Source organism: Jaculus jaculus, chromosome 1 (assembly GCF_020740685.1).
Source record: "Jaculus jaculus isolate mJacJac1 chromosome 1, mJacJac1.mat.Y.cur, whole genome shotgun sequence".
Classification (NCBI taxonomy): Eukaryota; Metazoa; Chordata; class Mammalia; order Rodentia; family Dipodidae; genus Jaculus; species Jaculus jaculus.
The window spans coordinates 32861476-32886040 of record NC_059102.1 but is presented as its reverse complement, the minus strand read 5'-3'; the positions used below and the strand labels follow the sequence as shown (position 1 = coordinate 32886040).

Sequence of the window (24565 nt, the reverse complement as noted above, 5' to 3'; positions counted from 1 at the left end):
AGCTGGCAACAGGACAGAGAAACTGTGGATTGAAGTGGGCAGTGTCTTCCAGCCAGCTAGGAAGGTGAGATGAAGCACAAGCTTGTCAAGGCTTAATTTCAGATTGAGACCTCTGTGGGAACATCAGCTTCCCTGCTAGTGATGAAAACTCACAGCAGGGGCTTACCTCAGCAACAAGTGTTCAGTAGTGTGGACTCAGAAGAGAAGTTACCTGCGAGGAAATCTGAAGGAGCCCTATGCCGCCTATTTTCCCTTCCATTTCCCTAAGGAATTTAGGTGCCCTCAACAGTCTGCACGAGACAAAACAATTGTACTCTTCTCTTAATTCCCCACTCAGGGATCTCAGGCCCAGGGGAAAGGGGTTTAGACCCCTTGCAAACCAAACACCCTCCTATGCCAGGAGCCCTTCTCCACCCCTCCCTCAACCTCATCCGGGGCTTCCTCACAGGAATTCTCCAGACAGGTGGGAGTGAGGGGCAACAGTTGGGATAAGGACAACAACTTCTGATGAGCTGGGGACAGGCTGAGACACCTGGGGACAAAGTTTGGAGTCTGGAGTAAAGGATAGGCATGACTCTGGGAAAGAACTCCAGAGAGGAGAAATAGGAGATGGAGGGGAGGTAAACTCACACCACTTAGGAACTAAATGGGAAAAAAAAGATTGCCTTGAACCAAATCATTATTAGGTATCAATGACCAGTTAGGACACTCTCAACCCAAAAAGTCTCTTTATTAATTGGTACCATACATGACTCAAATGGCCCAAAAAAAAAAAAAAAAAAAAAAAGCATTATCAGTTGAGGTGGGACATCTACCTTCCTCACCCCTTCCATTGGCTCCTGACAGTACCCTCCCAAAAGTGTGGCTGGAATGGAGGAAACAGGACACGGGGACCCCATAATCCATAGGAAAGTGTGAGGAGGTGGTACCAACACATCCTGGGACTGGGTGGCTGGCCACAGGAAAGGGCAGTCAAGCCAGGCTTGGGCCCAGCCTCACGGGACCCTGCTGTTGGCCTCCCCTGGCCCTGTGCCTCTGGGTGCTCCATCTGTGACACACAGCCGAGGAGGATTGTGGCTGCACTTTCTCCCTTTTGTGAGGGAAAGGACAGGGGTGAGGAAAGTCTCCATCTCTACTGGGGGCGGGGCACAGAAGCCCTTTACTCCTTGGTAGGTTTAGAGCTGGGATGTCTTCATTGGCTCCTTCCCCTCAGTGGAGGAGAGGCTAAGACTGGATAGGCGGTTCAGAATTGGAGGAAGGAGGGTTTTGGAGGGGAGTGGGTGAACCCCTCTCCCATGCCACTCCTGCCCAACTGAGGCAAAACAAAAGTTACCATCAAGGCTGCCCCCTTTCGTCCATGCTCCCTCCCCCACCCACAAGAGCTGTTCTAGTGGAGGGCTGTAAAGAATACACACACCACAGGGATGGGGACGGAGGGACTCACAAGCACTAGCAGGGCAGGCCAGGGTCCTGGAGACTGGGGAGACAGACAACACCAGGGTGCAGTCACAAAGATGTGACCATCGCCATCAATGACACCCCACACCCCATAGCACGAGGCCCCCAATTCCAATCACCCCAGAGGAAAAGGGAAGATGGAAATTGTCTCCTTGGTCTTAAGCTTCTCCAACAGTATAAAATGCTATGCACACTTCCCTGCCCCCACCTCAGCGCACCTGGGCCCCAGAGGCCCTCCACCTACCAGGAGGAAGGTAGCTGGACTTTCATCACAGGGGAAGAGGGGGACATGAGTGATTTTTTTTAAAACTTACATTTTTAATAATATTATTTAAAAAAAAAAAAACAACTTGGGAGCTGGGTAAGTGGCAGAAGGGAGAGGAGCCCAGAATTTCACCCCTCTATTACCAGCCGCCTAGGGGAGGGACATTCAACCAAGCCCCATAACTCTAAGGGCTACGGGTACTGATGCCAGGCTTGAATGGGTAAATCAGGAGGTTGGGGAGCCCAGAACCTAGGGTGAGGATGGGGGCAACTGCCCTGGGGGAGGGCAGTCAGGACATGTCTCAGGAGCCCAGGGTCCACACAGGCATCCACATGAGTACCCCCTTCCCACAAAAGGCTCTGCAGGGGCCAGGCCCAGTCCAGGGCTACTGGGGGACAAATCTTGGCACCTGCCCCCAGCCGAGTCCAGTTCGTCCCTGAAGTGGGTGGACGGAGGCTGCCCATTTTAGATGCTCAGTCTCTTAAATCTGTCTTCTGCTCCCAGGAACTGTGAGGGGTGGGGCAGGCAGGCAGAACGCTGGGTGTCCATGGCAGGGCCTTTACTGGGATGCCTGTGACGTGGGGTTCTCTGATTTGCTTTCTTGGCTGGAGGGAGGCTTGCTGTTCCAGGGGCTATTGGCGCCCAGTGCAGGGGAGTTGTTAAAGCTGTCCTCGTCGTCAATGCCGTTGGCCGCGTCGAACTGGGTGTTCTCCAGCCGGGTGATGAGCCTCTCGTCCTCGTCCCCGAACTCCCCGCCCATCAGGGTGGGCTCCCCCACCACCATCACATCCTGAGAGTGGCGGAGGTCCCCAAACATAATCGGGGCAGGGGCTCGCCCGGCCCAGGGCAGCAGATAGCCCCAGTTCCCCCTACCCTCCCTAGAAGCTCAACACCCCCACCCGCCCCTCCTCAAACCCAAGTTTAAAACCCCAACCCCTGACACCCTCAGCTCCTGACACCCTTCCCACAAAGGATACCAGAGCATCACAGCCTTTAGCTCACATCTGTTAGATTCTGGGAAGCAGTAACAATCTACTCCCCTAGCTCCCTGATCCATCTCCCAGAGATTTTAGGGGCTCCTAAACTTGTCCACATGTAAGAGGGTGAATATCAAAACCATGTGGGAGGGCAACATATGTGTGCTGCACATGTGTGTGCATCCTAGACCTGCAAACATTCAATCTATACGTCCTGCCATCCATGTGAATGTGTGTATTTCTTTTTGTTTTGTTTTGTTTTGTTTTGTCAAGGCAGGGTATCACTCTAGTCCAGGCTGACCCAGAACTCACTCCGTAGTCCCAGGTTGGCCTCAAACTCAGTGATCCTCCTCCTTCTGCCTCCAAGTGCTGGGACTAAAGGCATGTGCAACCACATCCAGCTGAATGTGCTCATTTCTGATGGCGTGTGTCACATGTTGTCTGCCCAGAACATCTGTATGCTCTCATGGCTGTCCCTTTACGTTCTATGTGCCTGTGGTGCGTCTGTGCGATCGCACCTATGCATATGCCTGCCAAGGACTCTCATCAGTGAAAAGAGTCAGCTCACGCTGGAGAGCACGTAGGGAATATTGTCTTTGTGTCTATGCCGACTAATGAGCTCAAGCTCAGGCTCAGGCAGGGGTCAGGGGTGAGCAGTGGGGCAGCCCAGAAGAGAGAAGAAAGCCGAGATGCTTACAGGTACCTGGCTGGAGAGCGCGAAGGTGCTGGCTGGGCTCTTCTTCTTGCTGTTGCTGTTGTTTGTGTTGCCACCCCCAGAGCTCATGGTGCTGCCCCCTGACATCTTCCGTTTCCGTCGTTTGCTGGGCTGCTGCCGCGCAGGCTCGGCTGGGCCAGAAAAAGGAGACTCAGGTAGCAGAGGGCTGTGGGCCCCCTGTTCTTCCTTCTGCCTCCACAGAAACTTAAGCCTACCCTGTCCTCGGTCTTATTGACTCAGGAACAAGGAAGGAGTAGAGAGTACTTCATGAGGAGACAAAAGATACAAACATGGGGAGTCCGGTCAGGCCCTGGTAAGGCCAGGGCAAAGCACTCACCAGGAGGTGCTACCATGCGCTGCCACTTCTGGAACAGGCAGGTCTTGAGGCAGTCTCGGGGGCTGAGGCTGTAGGTCTTGTGGCGGGACATGAGCTCTTGCATGGGCTCAAGTATCACACAGAGCTGGGAGAAGACCAGGAGGTGGCTTGTCAGGGGAGTGACAGGGAGCCAAGACCAAACAGGATGGGGCAAAAAATGGGGTGATCAGAGACTCACTCGGAGGTAGTTGAGAGTGGAATTAGATAGCCCACACCGGGTGATGTTTTTAGAGAGCTGATCCAGCATCTGGGGGTCCTGGGCCTAGAGAAGAAGAAAGTCAAGAACACTGGCGTCTGGGTTACATCTGCTCACTGGCCCTATCATCTGAGCAGTGGCGTTCCTGAGAGAAGAGGGCTAGTGTTGAGTTTATTTTTCAGATAAAGATACCTTCCCCCTTTGCTCCAAGGTCGGCCAGAGAATGACATCGCTGTGAACCCTCCCCTCCTGCTTCCTGCCTTCCCCCTTCTGCCAGGTCCTGCAACTCACATGCATGGCAAGGATGCTCCGGGGGATGAGCTCTCGGTGTTGCCGGATGCTGAAGTGCCACGTCTTTATCCGCATCATGTCATCAAACATGAACTCCAGGTACAACCGGCCCTCCACACACACCTGGGGACAGGCTTGTCACATCCCTGCCCCTTTCCCCATATACGTGAAAATGTGTTTGCTACAGCTCTGCTCTTTGCTCCCCAACTCCCCCTGTGTACACTTCTGCTACCTGAACATGTATGTGGGCACATGACTGTTACAGCACCCCCTTCCTTGCACACTTCTTATACTTGGCCTTTACAAACCCATATATACTTACACACACATAGTAGGAAAGTTAAGAGTCTTGTCCTTTCCCCAAGTGGCCAGAGACACCCCCATCTGTGTAAGTTTTACGGGGGCAGGCTCTTGTCTCACTATACACCTCTAGGGCCCCCAGAAGATGGACATGAGCAAAACCAGTATCTATCTGCTGAGCACTAGTTACGCCTGCCCTCCCTTCTTACTGGCCACCTCCCATCATGTCGCCTTGGCAAACAGCTGTGAGTACATGTGGGCGAGAGGAAATCAAATCCAGGTGCCTTTGGTAGTCCATATCTTGTAGGTTTGCTGACCTGGGTGAACATGGGTTTGCCATGCTGGGTCACCATGCTGCCCTGGTCACAGTCGAGGGACACAAAGTTGCTGTGGAATGCCTCCTTGGGATGCTTAAGTACATAATACAGCTCCGTTGCACCCCCCTCAAAAATGCTGCGAAAGTATCGTGGAATCAGGGTCCGGCCAATGGCTGCAGAGATGAGACAAACTCTTCAGGACTGAGGGTCCTCAAAAGGAGCCAGGCAGATACCTCCCCTGCCAAGACAGAGATCTCTTGGCACTTTCGGACCCACAAACTACGCAAGAGGAGTACGCTCTCAACAGCAGGACACCCAGAAATCACTTACTGTATCTCTTTGGTCCATCCTCCAGGCAGAACGTGATGGTCAACATGGCATCATCCTCAAAGAATTCAGTCGTGAAAGCATCCCACCAGAGATTGTCGCACTCCTGGAAGCAGAGAGAGGGTTATGTGTGTGTGGTATCTATCTATCATAAGACATCCCGTAAGGGTGCCCACATGGATCTCCTCCTCCTCCCAGCCTCTTTTCTCTTGGCCATACTTCTGTCCAGTTCTGAAGCCGTTTGTTAAGCTCAAATATTCTGTAGTCAGTTTGGTTGCCATACGGTGTATGCCTCCTGGGGAAGTAAAGAAGGGAGGTCAACAGAAGCAGAGCCTTCAAACCCCCCAACCGCCCACCTTTACCCATGTAATGGAAAGCGTCCTTCCCCGCTGGACTCTTACCCAATCCCAGGCTCCAGGTATGTAGGCGGGTACATGGGAGTTGGGCTGTGTAAGGGAAGAGGCTATGAGAATCAGGGTGGAAGACAGGAATTACTGGGGGAGGGGGATCATTCCCTCCCCTTTCCAGACAGACTCCAATCAAGCTAGTGAGTGTTAGGAAACAAGCAAGAGACTCACCCCACATCCCGATCCAGCATGGTGCCGGGATGAAAGGGAGGGAAGGCGTTGCCGTTCGGGGGCTCCTTCGGTGAGTACAGCTTGAATGACTTTGAGGAACAACCTAACAGAGAAAGGCACAGTCCCCTGAGCTTCACGTGGGAGCTTTCTTGGAAGCCTGTAAGACCATGTGGATAGGGACTGGTCTTTTGGGAGCTCCTGGCCTGTGTTTCTAAGAGGAGTGGACTGGGGCAAGGAACTACTCTAGAGAGTACCTATCACTCCTTCTAAATCTGGCTCCTGGCTTCTTTAATTAAGAAACTAGTCGGGCGTGGTGGCGCACGCCTTTAATCCCAGCACTCGGGAGGCAGAGGTAGGAGGATTGCCATGAGTTTAAGGCCACCTTGAGATGACAGAGTTAATTCCAGGACAGCCTGGACCACAGTGAAACCCTACCTCAAAAAACAAAACAAAACAAACAAAAAAAACAACTAGAAATGGGCTGGAGATATGACTTAGCAGTTAAGTCTTATGCCTGTGAAGTGTAACGACCCAGGTTTGATTCTCCAGGTCCCACTTAAGCCAGATGCACATGGTGGTGCGTGCATCTGGAGTTCATTTGCAGTGGCTGGAGGCCCTGGCGTGCCCATTCTCATTCTCTCTGTCTCCAATAAATAAATAAATAAATAAATAAATAAATAAATAAGAAGCTAAAAATATTCAGCCCTAATCCCAGGTCATATTCAAGACCTAATTTCTTTGCAGTCCTGGATGATAAAAGAGAAACTGACACTGGAAAGAAATGGCAGTATTATAGAAAACCAAAATTCTGTAATTTAATCTTGTTAAACTTACTATTAACTGTATAGTTTCATTCAATCACCACCACCAGCCTGTGAGGTAGCAAGTCTGACAATAACATTCCCACTTTACAGATGTAGCAACTGAGGACTCTAAAAGACTTGCCAAGATGAAGTTAGTAACTGCCACAGCTATGATTTGGGCCTAGACATTCTGATTCCCTTAACCTATACAAGTTCTACTATCTGACTCTTATTGCTCTCTAGTGACCAAGGCTGGGGAGGAGGTAGGGGATTTGGGGAATTCTTTGCACTTCTTCCACACTGCAGGATCTCAGGAGGGCAGGGGATAGACAGATAAAGGGGGGGGCGCCTTTTGGGTGCGCCCACCAGATAACCAGTTGAACATTCTGCCTCTCCCACCAACGGTAGCTCCCTTATCAACCCAGCAACCCCCCCACACCCACCATGGGTAGAGTATTGTCTCCAAACCAGAAGCCCAAAGTCTCAACCCTTTTACTCTTGAGACCTGCAGTTGGGGAGAGATAGTAGAGCCTCGACTGGATCCCATTCTACTTACAAATGGAACCTAAGAGGCCTGGGAAGAAGTCTAGATTCCAGGAGGCTCAGACTAGAAGACAAATGTTGACTACACTGGGGTCTCATTGTAAGTGTGGACGCATGCAGGGTTGTAGCCCTTCCTTCACTTCATGAGCAGCTTACACAGCTCCTGACATACTATTTCCTGACTGGAACACTTGAACTCACGGTTGGGTAGCAGCCACGTACTCAGGTAACTCTATTCTTCCTTTTCCCACCAGAAAACAAGGGAAACTGAGACATGGCTTGCAGGGTTGTGGCCCCACTCATTTTCACATTCTTCCAGGTCCCCAAAACTTGACTATGCTAGCAAGGGTAGCTTTACTGGCTATATCTGAACTCCTCCCTCAATGTAGATATAAATTCTATTTTGCTGCTGGTGGGGGGAGACAAAGGAAGACCCTGTGCCAACATGTGCCATTTAATTTTCTCCCCAGGGATCTGTCTTACAATGTGGGCAAAGGAGAATCCCAGAGGGGCCCAGACTCCACAGTCTCTGAAGGTGCCAAGAGTCGGAGCTTGTGTGTGCCTGCACATACGTGTGCCTCACCTTGCCTAGCAGCCTTCTACCCTCAGCTCGCCCCAACACGCCTACCAAGGGCTGGAACCCAGCAGCCCCAGGCAAGATCAGGGTGCCCACAAACGGCCCTCATCCTACGCAGGAGCACTCACAGAGCCAGGTCCACATGCTCCAAGCACAACACACAACTGCTTTCACATACCAGTCTTGAACTGAGTCTGTGTCTCAGGAAAGGGACAGTCCCCACACAGCCCTCCAAGACACTTTACTCCACAGTTAAGTTGACTAAGGCCACAGAGAAAGCTCAACTTTATACAGCCCACCACAAGCTAGGTCTAGGCAACAAGCCCAAGAGTCTGGATTCTAAGTGTGGCCTTCGTCCCCTCACAAGGCCATCCTTTCCTCAAAAGTGGGACCACCTCTGCCCCCTAAATTTTAAGGCCACTTGAAGCTAAAGCCTAAAGCTCTGAGGCCTCTATTTACAGGTTCCGCGAATGGACACAAACAAACTCAGCATCTCTCCAGAGCCATAGCAACTCCCAGTGGCCTCAGTACAAGGGGCTGGGAATGAAAAGGGGAGGGCCATCACCCAGACCATCTGTCCCTGTCGCCGCCTGTCCCCAACAGCAAGGGTAGAGGGAATAAGATGGGGGTAGGGGTGAAGGGGATGTGTCATCCAGCTATGAAGTCAACCCAACCCACCCCAACAATGTGGGAGACTTTAAGAAGGGGGAAAAGGAGAGTCCAGAACTAGCAAAGTTTGCTCTAGCTAAAGAGCCGCGTCTTGGAGCCCGGGGGGGGGGGGACACCAGCAGATGGGCATTCCCATGGTAACCAGCCTGACCCTTTGGGGACTGACCGCCAGTCAGCAGTCCCGCAGCCCCTACACTAGGGGCTGCAGCACCTCCTCCCCTGTCAGCATACCAGGCCTGGGCTAGACAGAGGGCCGTCCAACCCCCCCCCCACCCTAAGAAGCTTTCAGGGTGTCCAGACTTACCTGGGAGAACTGAGGGGACCAGGGGAGATGTGGGGAGCGTCTGGAAGGCCAGAGGAGCCTCGGCAAGAGGGAGGACCGAGGTGGGGCCAACTTCAGGCGCTCATGTCCCGAGTGGGACAGGCCGGCTTGGCTGGGGGGGTCCACTGGGCAGGCCGCACAAAGACTCGCATGCACAGCCTCCGCCCGCCCCGCGGCGGCCACAGCCCCGGGGGAAAGTTACAATGGCCACTGGGCCGGGAGCTGGGGGGCCGGGGGCCGGCCTGGGGGGCGGGGGGCCGCAGGGAGTCCGGAGCCTTCTTTGTTTGCAAGGTTTCCCTCAACAATGGCTGCTCCGCTCTTTCCTCTCTCCTCCTCCTCCTCGGCTCTCCCCGCCGCCGCCGCCTCTCGCTGCCTCTGCCTCCGAGCAGCCCGCCCGCCCGCCCTCCCCAGGCCGCCGGGCCGCTCCGCTGGGGCAGCGGGGGAAGCAGGGCCCCGCGCTCACACTCACTCACACGGGCACACTCAGACACACGCAGCGCCCGCCGGCTCCTTCCTTTCTCCCTTTCTCTCCCTCCTCCCTCCCTCCCTCCTCCCTCCCTTCCTCCCTGCTCGCTCGCTCGCTCGCTCCTCGATCGCGGAGCCTCTCTCCGAATGAGGCCCCAGGGCGGGCGGAGGGTGGAGCTGCCCGGCCGGCCCCGCCCCCTCCCCGCCAGCGAGGAGGAAGGAGGGACTGCTGAGAAAAACAAAAGAGAGACCGAGACCGGGAGACCGAGGACCCGACGGATTGGGCCAGCAAAGACCTGGAAGGAGGGGGGTGGGGGGTGCTTGGGGGCCAGCGCGAAATGCAGCCCCTAGGCCAGGCAGGGTGCTTAGGAGAGGCCGGGGGTGGAGTGGGGGGGGGGCAATGCCACAGGCAGGGGTGCTGGTGTTTGCAGACTCAACCTGCTGGCCAAATCTCCCTCCCTTGCCCCAAAGACCTCTGGAGTTAAAAAGGCAGGGCTGGGGCTGCCACCCTGGGCTCCCCTGGTGAAATCCCAGAGCATCTGGTGAGGGGCGGCTCTTGGGGGTTACTTTTGACCGGGCTACATTCTCAGTCTGTAACCAGTGGAATAAAGGGGACACTCCGGGCTTCTCTGTCCCAAACTCAGCTAAATTCCAAGCCCGGCTTAGATCCCTTTAACAGAAAAAAAACCCCTTACTGACCACTACCCCAGAAAGAGGATGTCAGGGAAAGAGATGTCAAGAGTAAGAAAGGCAAACTTGCCTATCCAAGGGTCTCCAGAAGAGGCCTCGGGAGAGGCTGTTGAATCCTCTCCACTACCCCAGATTTTAAGTCATGTGGTTAATGAGATAGGGCCACTGGACAGGAGTATCCTAAGGGAGGACATACTTTTGAAACTTAGGTGGTAGTCCAGGTCCACACAGACAGGAGAAAGAAATACACACAAACACATGCATAGACCCATAGAAGGTGTTTTGGTTTTTTGACGTAGGATCTCATTCTAGCTCAGGTTGACATGGATTTCAGTATGTAGTCAGTCTCAGGGTGGCCTCAAACTTACGGTGATCCTCCTACCTCTGTCTCCCAAGTGCTGGGATTAAAGAGTGCACCACCATACCCGGCTCCAACTTCCCCCTTAGTTATTTGAGTGGCCCCTCTATTCACCTTCCCCAACCATGCTAACACACAGTCCTAAGGGCAGGATTTCTCATGATATAAATACAGCAGCAAAGAATGAAAATATTGCAGCTGGCTCTGTGAACACGAACATGCTGTACACATAAATAGCACCTCTCACTTTTACATAAATCAGTACCTGATACACAAACTTTCAATAGACTTTAAACTCTAAATACACCCAAACCCTGGACACACATAAACAGAGGCATACATACAAACTTGGACTTTGACTTCCAGTCATACTGGGACCTGGACCCAGGGTACATATGATGTACCTTGACCCCGATATATACATTATTATGCCACCTGAATCTGTGACATACTATCACATATATACCCTGATCAATTGTTTCGCAAGGACTCACCCCACATCCTCTATTTCCTAACTCCTGTAAACCATTCTCTAGATCACAGCTTGCCCATATGATATAACCAGCTATCACCAACATTGAAATTTATGATATTCAGCCAGATCCTGCAACATGGAGCCTACCACCAGAACATAAGACATTACTGTTGCCTTAAAACTATACAATCTTACCATGGGATGTCTACAATTATGGATGCTGTTAACAAAAATAAAAAATAAAATTAAAAAGTACAAACTTGGGCTGGAAAGATGGTTTAGCAGTTAAGGCACTTGCTGGTGAAGCCTAAGGACCCAGGTTCAATTCCCCAGAACCCACTTAAACCAGATGCACATGGCGGCACTTTTGTCTAGAGTTAGTTTGCAGTGGCTGGAGGCCCTGGCATGTCCCCTCTCTCCCTCTCTCTCTCTCTTATATATATCTGCCTCTTTCTTTCTCTCTTTCTCAAATAAATAAAAGTTAATTAATTTTTTTATTAGATGTACAATTTCTCTGGGTGGTGGTGGATGCCTTTAATCCCAACATTTGGGAGGCAGAAGTAGGAGGATCATCATGAATTTAAGGCTACCCTGAGACTACATTCCAGGTCAGCCTGGGCTAGAGTGAGACCCCCACCTTGAAAATAAGCTTTATTTATTTGAGAGAGGGAGACAGAGAGAAAGAGGCAGACAGAAAGAGAGTGACGATGGACATACTTGGGCCTCCTGCCACTGCAGACAGACTCCAGATGCATGCTCCACTTTGTGCATCTAGCTTTATATGTATGGGAATCACAACCAGGACCATCAGGCTTTGCAAGCAAGTGCCCTTTTTCCTGCTTTTTTTGTTGTTGTTGTTTTGAGGTAGGGTTTTACTGTAACCCAGGCTGACCTGGAATTCAGTCTCAAGGTAGCCTCGAACTCACAGCAATCCTCCTACCTCTGCCTCCCAAATGCTGGGGTTAGAAGCCTGTGCCACCACACCTGGCCTTTTGCTACTTTTTTGGAATATTAATTTATGGGCCAGGCATGGTGGTTCATGTCTTTAATTCCAGCACTTGGGAGGCAAAGGAAGAGGATTGCTATGAGTTCAAGGCCACCCTGAGACTACAGAGTGAATTCCAGGTCAAGCAATATATATATGTATATATATATATATATATATATATATATGAGCTGGAGAGATGGCTTAGTGGTTAAGGCACATGCCTGCAAAGCCTAAGGACCCAGGTTCTATTCTCCAAGTCCCACATCAGCCAGATGCACATGGTGGTATATGCGTCTGGAGTCCCTTTGCAGTCTCTCGCTCTCTCCCAACCTCTCTCTGTCTCTAATAAATAAATAACAATAAAATCTTTTTAAAAGTATTATTCATTTATTTATTTGCCTGATGAGATGGCGCAGAGTTCAAGGCGCTTACCTGCAAAACTTAAGGGCCAGAGTTCAATTCTCCAGAACCCATGTAATGCCAGATGCACAAGGTGGCACATGCATGTGGAGTTCCTTTGCAGTGGCTTGATGCCCATTCTCTTCCTATCTGACCCCTCCCTTTCTCTGTGAGGAGAGAGAGAATGGGTACACTAGGGTCCTCTGCTGCTGCAAACGCATACCAGACAAAGGTGCAACTTTGTGCATATGGTTTTACATAGGTACTAGGGATTTGAAGCAGGGCCAGCAGGCTTTTTGTTTTTGTTTTTGAAGTTGGATTTCACTCTAGTCCAGACTGACCTGGAATTGCCTATGTAGTCTCAGGGTGGCCTGGAACTTAGTGATCCTCCTACTTCTGCCTCCTGAATTCTGGGATTAAAGGTGTGTGCCACCATGCCCGGTACCAGCAGGCTTTTGTAAGCAAGTGCCCTTAACTGGTGAGGCACCTCCCCAGCCCCTGTTTCTTTAAATTTTCCAAAGTGAGCTGGGGACTGTGAGATGGCTTAGCAGTTAAGGCACTTGCCTGTGAAGCAAAAAGACCCAGGTTCAATTCTCCAGGACCCATGTAAAACCAGATACACAAGGTGGTGCATGTGTCTGGAGTTCATTTGCAGTAGCTGAAGGCCCTGGCACTGGCATGTCATTCTCTCTCTTTATCTGCTTCTTTATCTCTTTCAAATAAAAAAAGTAAGTAAATAAACAACTTTAAAAAAACAAACAAACAAAGTGAGTTAGGCATGGTGACAATGCCTCTAATGCTAGCACTCAAGAGGCTGAGGCAGGAGGATTTCAGGAAGTCTGAGGCCATCTTGGCCTACAGAAGTTTCACAGCCAGCCTGGATAACATGTGTAGACCCCATTTCAAAAATATATCTGGGGCTGGAGAGATGGCTTAGCGGTTAAACGTTTGCCTGTGAAGCCTGAGGACCCCGGTTCGAGGCTCAATTCCCTAAGATTCATGTTAGCTAGATGCACAAGGGGGCTGCAGTGGCTGGAGGCCCTGGCACGCCCATTCTCTCTCTCTCTCTGTCTGCCTTTTTCTCTCTGTCGCGCTCAACTAAATAAATAAAAATGAACAGAAAAAAATTATATACATACATATATAGATAGATAGACATCTATATCTATCTATCTATCTATCTATCTATCTATCTATCTATCTATCTATCTATCTATCTATATATCTGGAAGGCAGGCATGGTGGCATATGCCTTTAATCCCAGCACTTGGGAGGCAGAGGTAGGAGGATCACCATGAGCTCAAGGTCACCCTGAAACTACATAGTGAATTCCAGGTCAGTGTGGGACAGAGTGAGGCCCTATCTTGAAAAACCAAAAAAAACAAACAAATAAGAATACATACATACATACATACATACACACACACACACACACATATATATATATATATATATATATATATATATATATATATATATATATATATATCCCAGCACTCAGGAGGCAGAGGTAGGAGGATCACTGTGAGTTCGAGGTCACCCTGAGACTACCCAGTGAATTCCAGGTCAGCCTGAGCTAGTGAGACCCTACCTCCAACCCCCTCCCAAGTTATATATATATAAAGATATAGCTGGAGGCCAAGGCAGAAGGATTGCCATGAGTTCAAGGTCACCCTGGCACTGCACAGTGAATTCCAAGTCAGCCTGGGCTAGAGGGTAACCCTACCTTGAAAAAAAATAATAAAAATAAGGCATGGTGGCATACACCTTTAATCCAAACACTTGGGAGACAAAGGTAGAATTGCCCTGACTTTGAGGCTACCCTGAGACTACATAGTGAGTTCCAGGTCAGCCTAGGTAAACCGTACCTCAAAAACCAAAAAATAGAGCTGGAGAACTGGCTTAGTGGTTAAGGTGCTTGCCTATGAAGCCTAAGGCCCCAGGTTTGATTCTCTAGATCCCACATAAACCAGATGCACATGGTAGTATTTGTCTATGAAGCCAAAGGACCCAAGTTCAATCCCCCAGGATCCACATAAGCCAGATGCACAAGGTGGTGCATGCATCTGGAGTTTGTTTACAACAGTGGTTGAAGGCCCTAGCTTACCCATTCTCTATTTCTCTTTCTCTCTCAGGTCAGTAAAATAAAAATTGTGTGTATACACATATATATACACACACACACACACATTATACTTGTTGTTGCTTTTCGAGGTAGGGTTTCACTCTAGCTCAGGTTGACTTGGAATTCACTATGTAGTCTCAGGGTAGCCTTGAACTCTCGGTGATCTATCTCTGCCTCCTAAGTGCTGGGATTCGAGGGGGCGGGGGGATAGGGTATTACCATGGGATTTTTTTTTTTTTTTTTTTTTTTTTTGGTTTTTCGAGGTAGGGTCTCACTCTGGCTCAAACTGACCTGTAATTCACTATGTAATCTCAGGGTGGCTCGAATTCACGGCGATCCTCCTACCTCTGCCTCCCGAGTGCTGGGATTAAAGGTGTGCGCCACCACGCCCGGCACCATGGGATATTTTTTATAATCATGGAAAATGTTAATAAAAATTGTGGGGAAAAAAAACTAAACTAAAAAACTAAAAATAAATATTAAAAAAAAATTTAAGACAGAAAATCAAAAAATAAATAAGTGGGCTGGAGAGATAGGTTATTGTTAAGGCACCTGCTGTGAAGCCTAAGGACCCAGGTTTGATTCTCCAGTATCCATGTAAAGCCAGATGAATGAGGTGGCATATACATCTGGGTTCATTTGCAGTGGCTAGAGGCCCTGGTGTACTCTCTCTCTTAAATAAATAATATTATGTACATATGATATATTATTACATATGTCATATATATATATATATATATATACACATACATACATACACATGTGGGCGAGGGAGCTATCTCAGCATTAAAGGTACTTGCTTGTAAAGCCTAGCACCGTGGGATCAATTCCCCATAAAACCATATGTAAAAAGTGGTACATGCATCTGGTGTCCTTTTGCAGGGACAAGAGACTCTGGCATGCCCCTCCTCCCACAAATAAATAAGCAAGCAAGCAAGCAGGGTGTTATGGTATACACTTGTAATCCCAGCATTCAGGAAGTGAAGGCAGGAATATCAGCAGCTCAAGGCCAGTCTTAGCTACATGAAGCCCCGTCTCAAACAAACTAACTTTCCAAAGGCAGTACCTTAATCAAGCCCACACTCAGATACCTGTGTGGGAAACTGGGAGAAGGACGCCAAATATCCCAACTTAAATAAGTCAAGGGAGCCAGGAGGGCCTCTCTGGGATCCTAACCCCACTAGATATAAGCCCAGCCCCGAGGCATTGCAGCCATTCCTGCTTCCATCCCCCTTAGGGCTTCAAATGACTGTCCACACAGGGCCTGGGGGAGGAGTATGTGCTCTGGCTTCTGCCCCTAGCCCAGAGCTCAGAACCCCAGCCAGCCTGTCTGGTCAGACCAGAGCCACATCAGGCCTCCCCTCTCACTCTGAGAAGTATCAAGAGGTATCAAGACTCTGGCCTAACATTCAAAAGGTTCTTAGTTCCCTTTCAGTGAAAACTCGGCTTGTGCTCTGACCCAATTACCCTGGTGCATAGGGCATAAGAGGTCCAGCTAAAGCGAGCGAGTGGGAGTTAGAAGGCCCTAAGACTGGTGAGGGTGGTGGGGTGGGGTGGGGGGGACAAAGGTGATAAAGAAGTCTGAGAGGATTTCTCCTAGAGGTGGGGGTTCAAAAGACAGCAGCAGGGTCCCAGACTATAGCATGAGGTACCAATATTGCCCCCTGCCCGGGCCCCTGACCCAGGCCTCCAGTGTGCCTGCCCCCCTTCCTTTGTCTGTGCCCGGCCTCCCGTTGGCCTGGCGCTCTGCCATCCTCCTCTCCTGGCTCCCAGCCGCCACCACTGCTGCCTCCTCCCCTCCCCCTACTTCTCCCTGCCTTAACCCTTCTGAGCCACATGCTGCCCCAGACAGGCCTTGGGCCCTCAGTATCCTGCCCAGGGAGATGCCCTTGGTAAGGCATGCTCCTGCTTCTGATCATTTCACCCGAGAAGCTGGTCCTCACCCCAGGAGTACTGCGGGAGCTAGAGGGGTGTGTACGTGTGTATCTTGTGGTGTTTCCGCATGTGCATGCGTGTGGGTCTGCGTGTGCTCTGGCTTCCTTCAGTCACATGTGTGGGGCATGTGCTGTCTCTGCCTGGCTGGGGGAGGAGGAGGAGCCAGGAGACAGCAGAGCACAAAGGAGAAACTCAGGCAGGCAGCAGGCAGCTTGCCAGGGTGCCTGGGCCTTCACCCCAGGGCTGCTCAAGGTGGTAGTTGTGGTCCTTAGGCCTGGACTACTCTACGCTGCTATGATACCCTGGGTTTAAACAAGTGCTCCCACCTACACATTCAAGCCTCATCCCTGCCACCCCAACTTCCCCACCTCCAGGCATCTCACAAGCCCCTCCCCATGTGGTTCTCCTTGACGTCTAACCTCCATCCATCCTCTGTGGCATCAATCCGTAAGATTTCCTCACAATCAGGAAAAAGACTCTCCTCTTAGCCATCTTTTGCTCCTTCTCTCTCAGCTACTAGACACACAAAAGGAACCCCACTTTTTGGACACTGGCTGAAGTTGCCCCCCGCCACATTCAAATCCCTGGACAGGGCTCCTCTTCCAGTCTCCATGCTATTCTGAGAGACTGAGGGACAACTTTCTTCTCCCACTGACTCAGGCACCCTGCCCCAATTCCAGGACCTCTAGCTGACAACCCCTCCTTACACATTCCCTATACACCATTTGTAGGAACGAAGAATCAAAATATAAGATTCAGTCCTCCAGTTTGTTGGGAGCCTTATTTTCTGCTCTCTTCCTGTGTGAGGATGGAGGGACAGGGCCCTAAGGTGAGCTATGGATCTGTACTGGTGTATCCAGAATGGACTAATTACAAAGGAAAAACACACACACACACACACACACACACACACACACACACACACGCACGCTGGTAGGAGGAGGGATGATGAGACCAGGCATAATTCCAGCTTGGCAAGCTCTTCCCTCTCTCTTCCCTCTCTTTCTCTTCCCCACCCTCTGCAGCAGGAGCCAGGGGTTCCCACACCCGGATATTCCAGGATCCTCAGACTCTCCTAGCTCTCCCTCCTCCCCACCCCATGCCCCTTAAATGTCAGCCTCAATAGGCACTTGAAGTGTGTGCCCTGCCCAGCCCAACTTGGTCTGGGTCACATGATTTTCAAGGAAGCTTCTGCACTGGCAGCTTCCCATGGGGACTGTGTGTGTGTGTGTGTGTGTGTGTGTGTGTGTGTGTGGTGTGTGTGTTGTGGGAGGGGTGTCTACTTATGGAGTATTTGTCTACCAGAAAACAGGACATATGAAGGGGCAAGAGATCCAAAACAGGCTAGACACAGGGACACTGACTTCCCAGAGAAAGCTGACTCCATCCTAGGACAGGAGAATTTGAGGACCCAGAGTCCTAGGGATGAAGAGTGTATGCTGAAACCCTCTTATAGACTACCTGGCTCTTCTCTTTTCTCATGGCCCTTGAGGTATAAACCTGTACTCCACCTATCCAAGAAAAATAAATAAAAAACTCAGACATAAGCTGACCCCTGGGCAAGAGCTGATGAGTGTTGGGGAAGTTGTGATTTCAGGCCAGGTCCTCTCTCAAGTTCTTACTTGGGATGGTCAAGCCTTGCTCCCCTCAACTCAACTCTGCAAATCACTTTATTTGCTAGCGTGCTTGGGACTGCTACATTCCCCTTTCCAAGAAGGCAGAGATGCCAAACCCAAGGGCCCAATTATCTAGCATCCCCTAAGAGTGCCTATGTCCCTCAGGAGGGCCAACCTTCCCTGGCAACAGGCAGGAAAAGTTGGAGAGGGGAGCAGGATGGGCCCTAATCAACCCCTCCCCTAAACAGCATCCTCAGAAACAGCCTGAGGGAGGGGTGTCACAAAATATTTAAAAGGCAATAGGCAGCAAGGAATGGGGGGGGGCAACCCCAGACCAGCCAATCACAACTCTATGATGACCTGGGGGGGGTCAAAAGTCCAGAGCCACTTCTGATTGGCTAACACCCTGGAATTCTGGGAATTTCAGTCCCCCCAATCCTTCCCCTGTTAGTCTCCTCCTCTCCCCCCCCCAAAAATACAAGCCATCCTCAGCGCCCCCTCCCCTTCCCTCTGGGTTGCTCTGCGCATTTATACACAGAAACCCCTCCCCTGATCGTGGCCTCGCAAACCCTTAGCAGACGTCCCCCCCACCCCGACTTCCCTCCACACACCTTCGACGACGCCCCCCACCCCCCGCGTAACTTCTCGCCAGACAAGGGGTGCGGGGCCGACAAGGGGAGGGTTAGGGAAGGAGGGACCAGGCGGCCGCGCGACCCACTCACCAGGACAGGCACAGCCCACTGACATCTTCACATCGCCCGCCGCTGGGGACCCAGCCGAGTCACGGTGCCCGCCCCTCGCAGGGACAGGCCGGGCATGAGCCGCTGCCGCCACCCGCGGCTCCCAGTGGTCCTCGCCGCCGGCCCCGGCCCGGCCCCGGCCCCCGGCCTTAGCCCGGTGAGGGCGGCCCCTGGCTACGGCGAGGGGCGGCCTGTCAGGCGCCGAGCAGACAGGAAGGAAGGAAGGAAGGAAGGAAGGAAGGAAGGAAGAGAAGCCAGGCAGGAAGGCGAGCTGCCCGGGCGCGAGTACGCGCGAGTGTGCGTCCCCGGAGTGTGTGTCCGTGTGTGCGCGTGTGCGTGTCGGTGCGCTCCCGCCGCCCTCGCCGCCGCCGCCGCCGCCCGCGCGCTCGCCCTCGCTCGCGCTCTCTCCCGCTCCTCTCGCAGGCGCCGGCTCTCCAGCCCGAGCCGGGCTGGGCTGGGCCGGGCTTTATTAATATGCTAATTGTCCTGCTGGTGGGAGGGGAGAGCTGTGTCAAAGTGACCTGGGCGAGCGCGCAGCGAGCGACGCCGTGCGTGCGCCGCGCGGCGGGCGGGCGGCGAGGGGCCGGGAGCGTTCGGGGGGAACAGCATGCATGTGACGCAGCTTCAAAAAAAAAAAAAAAAAAAGAAAAAAATAAAGAAAGAGAGAAAAAAAAAAAAAGAAGACAGAGGCAGCAAAGACCCCCAGAGAGGGAGGGTTAGGGGGAGCGGTAGGGAGGCGAAGCCTCGAGCTCGGTGCCTGGCCTCCGGGGGGCTTCGGGGTGGGAGCGGAGCCGGAGCGGGAGCCCGGACTAGGGGGAGGCGGAGCCTCGCGTTGGGCAGTGAGGTGTAGCTCGCTGTCCACCCCGGGAGTGCAATAGGATTGCTGACCCCTGCCTGGGTTCCCTGCTGAGATCCTTTCCCCCCCCATCTTATTCTAGTTGAGCGCCCCACCCCAAGATGGGTGGGTAGAGCTGCGCAGCCCTAATTCTCTTAGTAACCCCCAGACATCGCCTCCCCTAAATTAACCATTCCTCCCTTGCCTGCTCAACCAGTTGGGACTTGAGCTAAAAGGGTTCATTAGGTGGGGTCTCCGCCCTCCCCCCACCCCCGCCTAAGGACCTCGGATACGTGTTTCGCTGAGGGTGGGTGCTGCGGACTGGCCACTAGGTTGGAAGGGGGGTTAGGATGGCTACCATAGGCCATCTTTTTACCCCTAGCAGGCTCTGACGCACCAGTCAAGACAGTCTTCCCTTCCCCCCCTTTTTCTCCATCCAGCCCTGGAGCTTTCTCCACCCCCACCCCCACCTCGCACTCAATCCCCCGCCCCCTGCCTGGAAGCAGCTCTTTAGAGGATTTGGGAGAGGAGAACCGGAAGCAGACCCCCTCCTGTACCCCCAACCCATAGGGGCAGAGGCCGTGGCGGGGTGGGGGTGGGGCGTCCTGAATAGTCTATGTAAGAGAAACTCTTCCCTTGGGAGAAGGCTCCCAACCTTCAGGCATTCCTCAAGGACTCCCCAACCCAGCCCTAGGAGGGGAGGGGCTCCATCTTCCATCCCTTCCCAAAAGCCCAGCCCTTAGCTGCCTCATAAACAGGAAATACCTATTAGCTGGGAGGAGAGAGTGGAAGGGAGCTGCTTGGAATTGAGAGTTCCTGGGGGTCCCTAGCTGCTAGGGTCTCTTTAAGTTTTAAGGTGTGCCCCAGGAATAGATTCTGGAAACCTGGACTAGTACGCTATTCCTGGGCATCTGGCCCTGATTGGGTAGGGGATCCTCTCCTTTGTTATTTACAGGAGGACTGGTTGAGAAGAGTGATTTCCCTCTTCTCTCAGTTTGCACAGCTGGCTGGACTGACTGGCTGGGGGAGGGTTGCAGATGTGGAGGCTGAAGTGCTTATAGGGACTCCTCTCCACCCTAGTATTTGGCAGTCGAGAAAGAAATAATGGGAGAATGCAACATCTGAGGATGGAAAATAGGATTGAGAACCGCCCCCACCCCCTCCTGTGTATTTAAGATAGGGGGAGCTCTGCGCTGTGGATAGCCCCACCTCCACCCCAGGCACAGAGGAACTTGACTGAAACCATCCACACTCACACAAGTATTCCTTGGCTACAAACCCTGACAGAACCCATCTCCTTCCCACTTTCCCCTAGTCCGAGGTCAGCACTAGAGGGAGTAGAGGGAGACGAAACCTAATGATGCTGAATGGGCCAGGAGTTCCGGATGCTTAGGTTTAAATCCCACCTTAACCCCTCCCTAGCTGAATAACCTGGACACACAACTGCCCCACTCTGAACTCTAGTTTTAACCCTCTGTAATTAGTACCTGCAGCTTAATGATCTGTAAGCCCAGCCAGTAGCTCGGGGCCCCCATACAGTTGGTACCGGAACAGTCTGTGTGTGTGTGTGTGTGTGTGTGTGTGTGTGTGTGTGTGTGTGTGTATACACTCCAAAGGTGCCAAGAGAAGCCTTGAATGTGATGCGTTGCACAGAAAGGGAAATAGGGGCTGGATAGATTGCTTAGCGGTTAAGGCACTTGCTTGCGAAGCCTAAGGACCCAGGTTTGATTTTCCAGGTCCCACGTCAGCCTGATGCACATGGTGATGTCCAGATGCACATGCATCTGGAGTTCGTTTGCAGTGGCTAGAGGCCCTGGTGCACCCACTCTCTTGCTCTCTGTCTTTCTCCCTGTCTCCCTGTTTCTAATAAATAAATCTTTAAAGAGAGAGAAGAGAGAACTACCTGCCTTGACCCCTTTTGTCTGTACCATACCTGAAGTTTGCCTTCTCCCATTCCCCTGACCACTTGTCCCTAAGGCCACTCATTCCGTACAACTAGCTCGACCAGATTCCATGATGGTCATGGTCACCTGGGTAGACGATGGGAATTACAACCTACCCTAGAGAGGTCTCTATGTTATTCTTTTTTTTTTTTTTTTCCCCGAGGTGTGGTCTCTAGCCCAAGCTGACCTTCAATTTACTATATAGTCTCAGGGTGGTCTCGAACTCATGGCGATCCCCCTACCTCTGCCTCCCAAGTGCTGGGATTAAAGGTGTGCACCACCATGACGGCTGTATATTTTTTAATTTATTTATTTGAGAGAGAGAGGGGGAGAGAGAGAGGGAGGGAGGGAGGGAGTGAGGGAGAAGGAGGGCAAGAATGGGCATGGAAAGGCCCCCAGTCACTGCAAATGAACTCCAGACACATGTGGTATCTTGTGCATCTGGCTTACATGGGTACTGGGGAATTGAACCTGGGTCCTTAGGTTTTGCAGGCGAGTGCCTTAACTGCTAAGCCATCTCCCCAATTCCATTCATTCATTCTTATTATTTATGACATAGGGTCTCACAGTAGCCCAGTCTGACCTGGAATTTACAGTGATCCTCCTACTCAGTCTGGGATTAAAGGCATGAACCACCATGCCCAGACAGCTATTTGTGTCTTTTCTTTTTTTTTTGGGGGGGGGGTAGTGGTGGTTTGAGGTAGCATCTTACTCTAGCCCAGGCTTACCTGGAATTCACTATGTAGTCTCAGGGTGATCCTCCTACTTCTGTCTCCTGAAAGCTGGGATTAAAGGCATGTGCCACCACACCCAGCTATTTGTGTCTTTCAATGTGTAGTTCCTTTCTCTGACATTGAAGATGTGGAAGATGGAAGGCAAGAAAGGGAGAGGGACACACACACACACACACACACACACACACACACACACACAAAGGGGTGGAGCTAGAGAGGTGGTTTACAGGTTAAAAGCACTTGCCTAAAAAGACAAAGGGCCCAGGTTTGATTCCCCAGGACCTATTAAGCTAAATGCACAAGGTGGTGCATGCCTCTGGAATTCATTTTCAGTGGCTAGAGGCATTGGTGCACCCATTCTCTCTCTGTAATAAATAAAATAAAAATAACTTTTTTTTTTTTTTTTGAAAAAGGAGAAGAGCTGGAGAGATGGTTTAGCAGTTAAGGCACTTGCCTGTGAAGCCTAAGGACCCATGTTTGACTCTCCAGATCCCACATAAGCTAGACGTACAAAGGTGAGGCAAACGCAAGGTCACACATGCCCACTAATTGATGCAAGCATCTGGAGTTAGATTTTAGTGACTGGGGCCCTGGCATGCCAATTCTCTCACTCTCTAAAATTGAAAATAAAAAAGCAAAGAGCCGGGCATGGTGGCATGCACCTTTAATCCCAGCATAGCACTTGGGAGGCAGAGATAGCCTGGGCTAGAGTGAGACCCTACCTTGAAAACACACACACACACTAAAAAAAAGGGGGGAGGGCAGGCGTAGTGGTGCATGACATTAATCCCAGCGCTTGAGAGGCAGAGGTAGGAGGATAGCTGAGAATTTGAGGCCACCCTGAGACTACATAGTGAATTTCAGGTTAGCCTAAGATAGAGTGAGACCCTACCCTGAAAATAGAAAAAACAAAACACAAAAAGCTTAGACGTTAAAGTGCTTGCCTGCAAAGCCTAAGGACCCAGATTTGACTCCCCAGAACCTATGTAATGCCAGATGTAACAAAGTAGTGCATGCATCAGGAATTTGTTTACAGTGACTAGAGGCCCTGGCACACCCATTCTGTCTGTCTTCTCTGTATCTATTTCTGCTTTCAAATAAATAGAACAAAGAGAAAGAGAGAGAAAAAAAAAAAAAAAAAAAACAACCTGCATTATGTACCAGGCTCTGTGTTTGGCATTTCACACTTGTGGTGTTATTCATAAATACCTTTCAGTGGTCTTTCTTTCTTTCTTTCTTTCTTTTTTTTTTTTTTTGAGGTAGGGTGTCACTGTAGCTCAGGCTGATCTGGAATTCACCATGTAGTCTCAGGGTAGCCTTAAACTCATGGTGATCCTCTGCCTCCTGAGTGCTGGGATTAAAGGTGTGAGCCACCACAGCCAACTTGTTTTTTTGTTTTTTAATTTTTTTGTTTTATTTTTATTCATTTATTTGAGAGCGAAAGACACAAAGAGAGAAAGAGGCAGAAAGAGAGAGAGAAAGAGAAAGAGAGAGAGACAGACAGACAGATAGAGATTAGGCATGCCAGGGCCTCCAGCCATTGCAAACAAACTCTAGATGCATGTGCCACCTTGTGTATCTGGCTTACATGGGTCCTGGGAAATCAAGCCTCAAACTGGGGTCCTTAGGCTTTATAGGCAAGCGCTTAACCACTAAGCCATCTCTCCAGCCCCTTGTTTGTTTTTAAGACAGGGTCTTTTTAGCCCAGAATGACCTTAAACTCCTTGGACACTTGAGAATTAACTTGAACTCCTGATCTTCCTGCCTCTACCCCCCAAATGTTCAGGTACCAGGTCTGGCTTTCATGAGGCCCTTTGGATGCAGGTAGGCACCTTAACCACTAAGACATCTCTCCAGCCTCATCATGCCCATTGAAAGGTGCTGTTTGTTACATGCACTAAGGAAACAAGCAAACTGAGGTTCAAGGGCTAGCTGTTGCTCAGTGGTACAGCATAGGCCTAAACATGAGTCTTCTACCCTCGTGTTTTGTTTGTTTGTTTGTTTTTTTGGAGGCTGACCTGGAACTCAATCTGTAGTCACAGGCTGGCCTCGAGCTCATTGAGAGCTTCCTACCTCTGCCACCCAAGTGCTGGGATTAAAGAAGGACACTACCACATCTGGCAGAGGTTCAGAGAAATTAATAACTTTTTTTTAGAGGGAAGGAAGAGAATAATGGAATCCACGTGAAGTGAAAGCAGAATGGAAGGCTTAACTGCAAAGAAGGAAGGGGACCAGTAAGGGGGGGGTACAGAAGTGGGGGAGGGGATAGATAAGAATAAAGGCTGGATTTGGTGGCACATGTTTTAATCCCAGCACTCAGGTAGGAGGATCACCATGAGTTCTAGGCCACCCTGAGAATACATAGGGAATTCCAGGTCAGCCTGGGCTAGAGTGAGACCCTACCTTGAAAAAAAAAAAAAAAAAGTAAAATGACATATTGCCATAATGAAACATTTTACATGGTATGTTTACTTTCTGTTTTGTTTTGTTTTTGTGTTTTGGAGGTAAGGTCTCACTCTAGCTCAGGCTAACCTGGAATTAACTCTGT

The 24565-nt window shown here is 50.9% G+C and overlaps 1 protein-coding gene across 3 annotated transcripts; it reads right to left on the bottom strand.

Annotated features, from left to right (window-relative positions):
• Positions 1–682: 682 nt before the first annotated feature.
• Positions 683–18634, bottom strand: Ldb1 (LIM domain binding 1). Of its 3 annotated transcripts, none has more exons than XM_004659413.2 (11): positions 18488–18634; positions 5801–5903; positions 5624–5668; positions 5442–5517; positions 5226–5328; positions 4896–5068; positions 4279–4401; positions 3970–4053; positions 3753–3876; positions 3404–3546; positions 683–2513 (listed from the first exon to the last, which is right to left on the bottom strand). In XM_004659413.2, the coding sequence occupies exons 1-11, from the start codon at positions 18510–18512 to the stop codon at positions 2283–2285; spliced, it is 1230 nt and encodes a 409-aa protein (XP_004659470.2). In that variant the 5' UTR covers positions 18513–18634; the 3' UTR covers positions 683–2282. The 3 variants fall into 3 exon arrangements, with proteins under 3 accessions (XP_004659470.2, XP_004659468.1, XP_004659469.1); XM_004659411.2 differs by having other exon boundaries at positions 3398–3546; positions 18488–18633; XM_004659412.2 differs by lacking the exon at positions 18488–18634 and adding an exon at positions 8697–8916 and having other exon boundaries at positions 3398–3546.
• Between the last annotated feature and the right edge of the window lie 5931 nt (positions 18635–24565).

Bases quoted from the DNA above. Each gene is read 5' to 3' on its own strand.
- Ldb1 (XM_004659411.2), bottom strand. From the start codon at position 18,512: ATGTCAGTGGGCTGTGCCTGTCCTG. The intron at 4,054-4,278 runs GTGAGTTGCAGG...CTTCTTCTCTAG, and splicing joins GGAGCATCCTTGCCATGCAT to GCCCAGGACCCCCAGATGCT. The intron at 3,877-3,969 runs GTGAGTCTCTGA...GTCTTCTCCCAG, and splicing joins CCACTCTCAACTACCTCCGA to CTCTGTGTGATACTTGAGCC.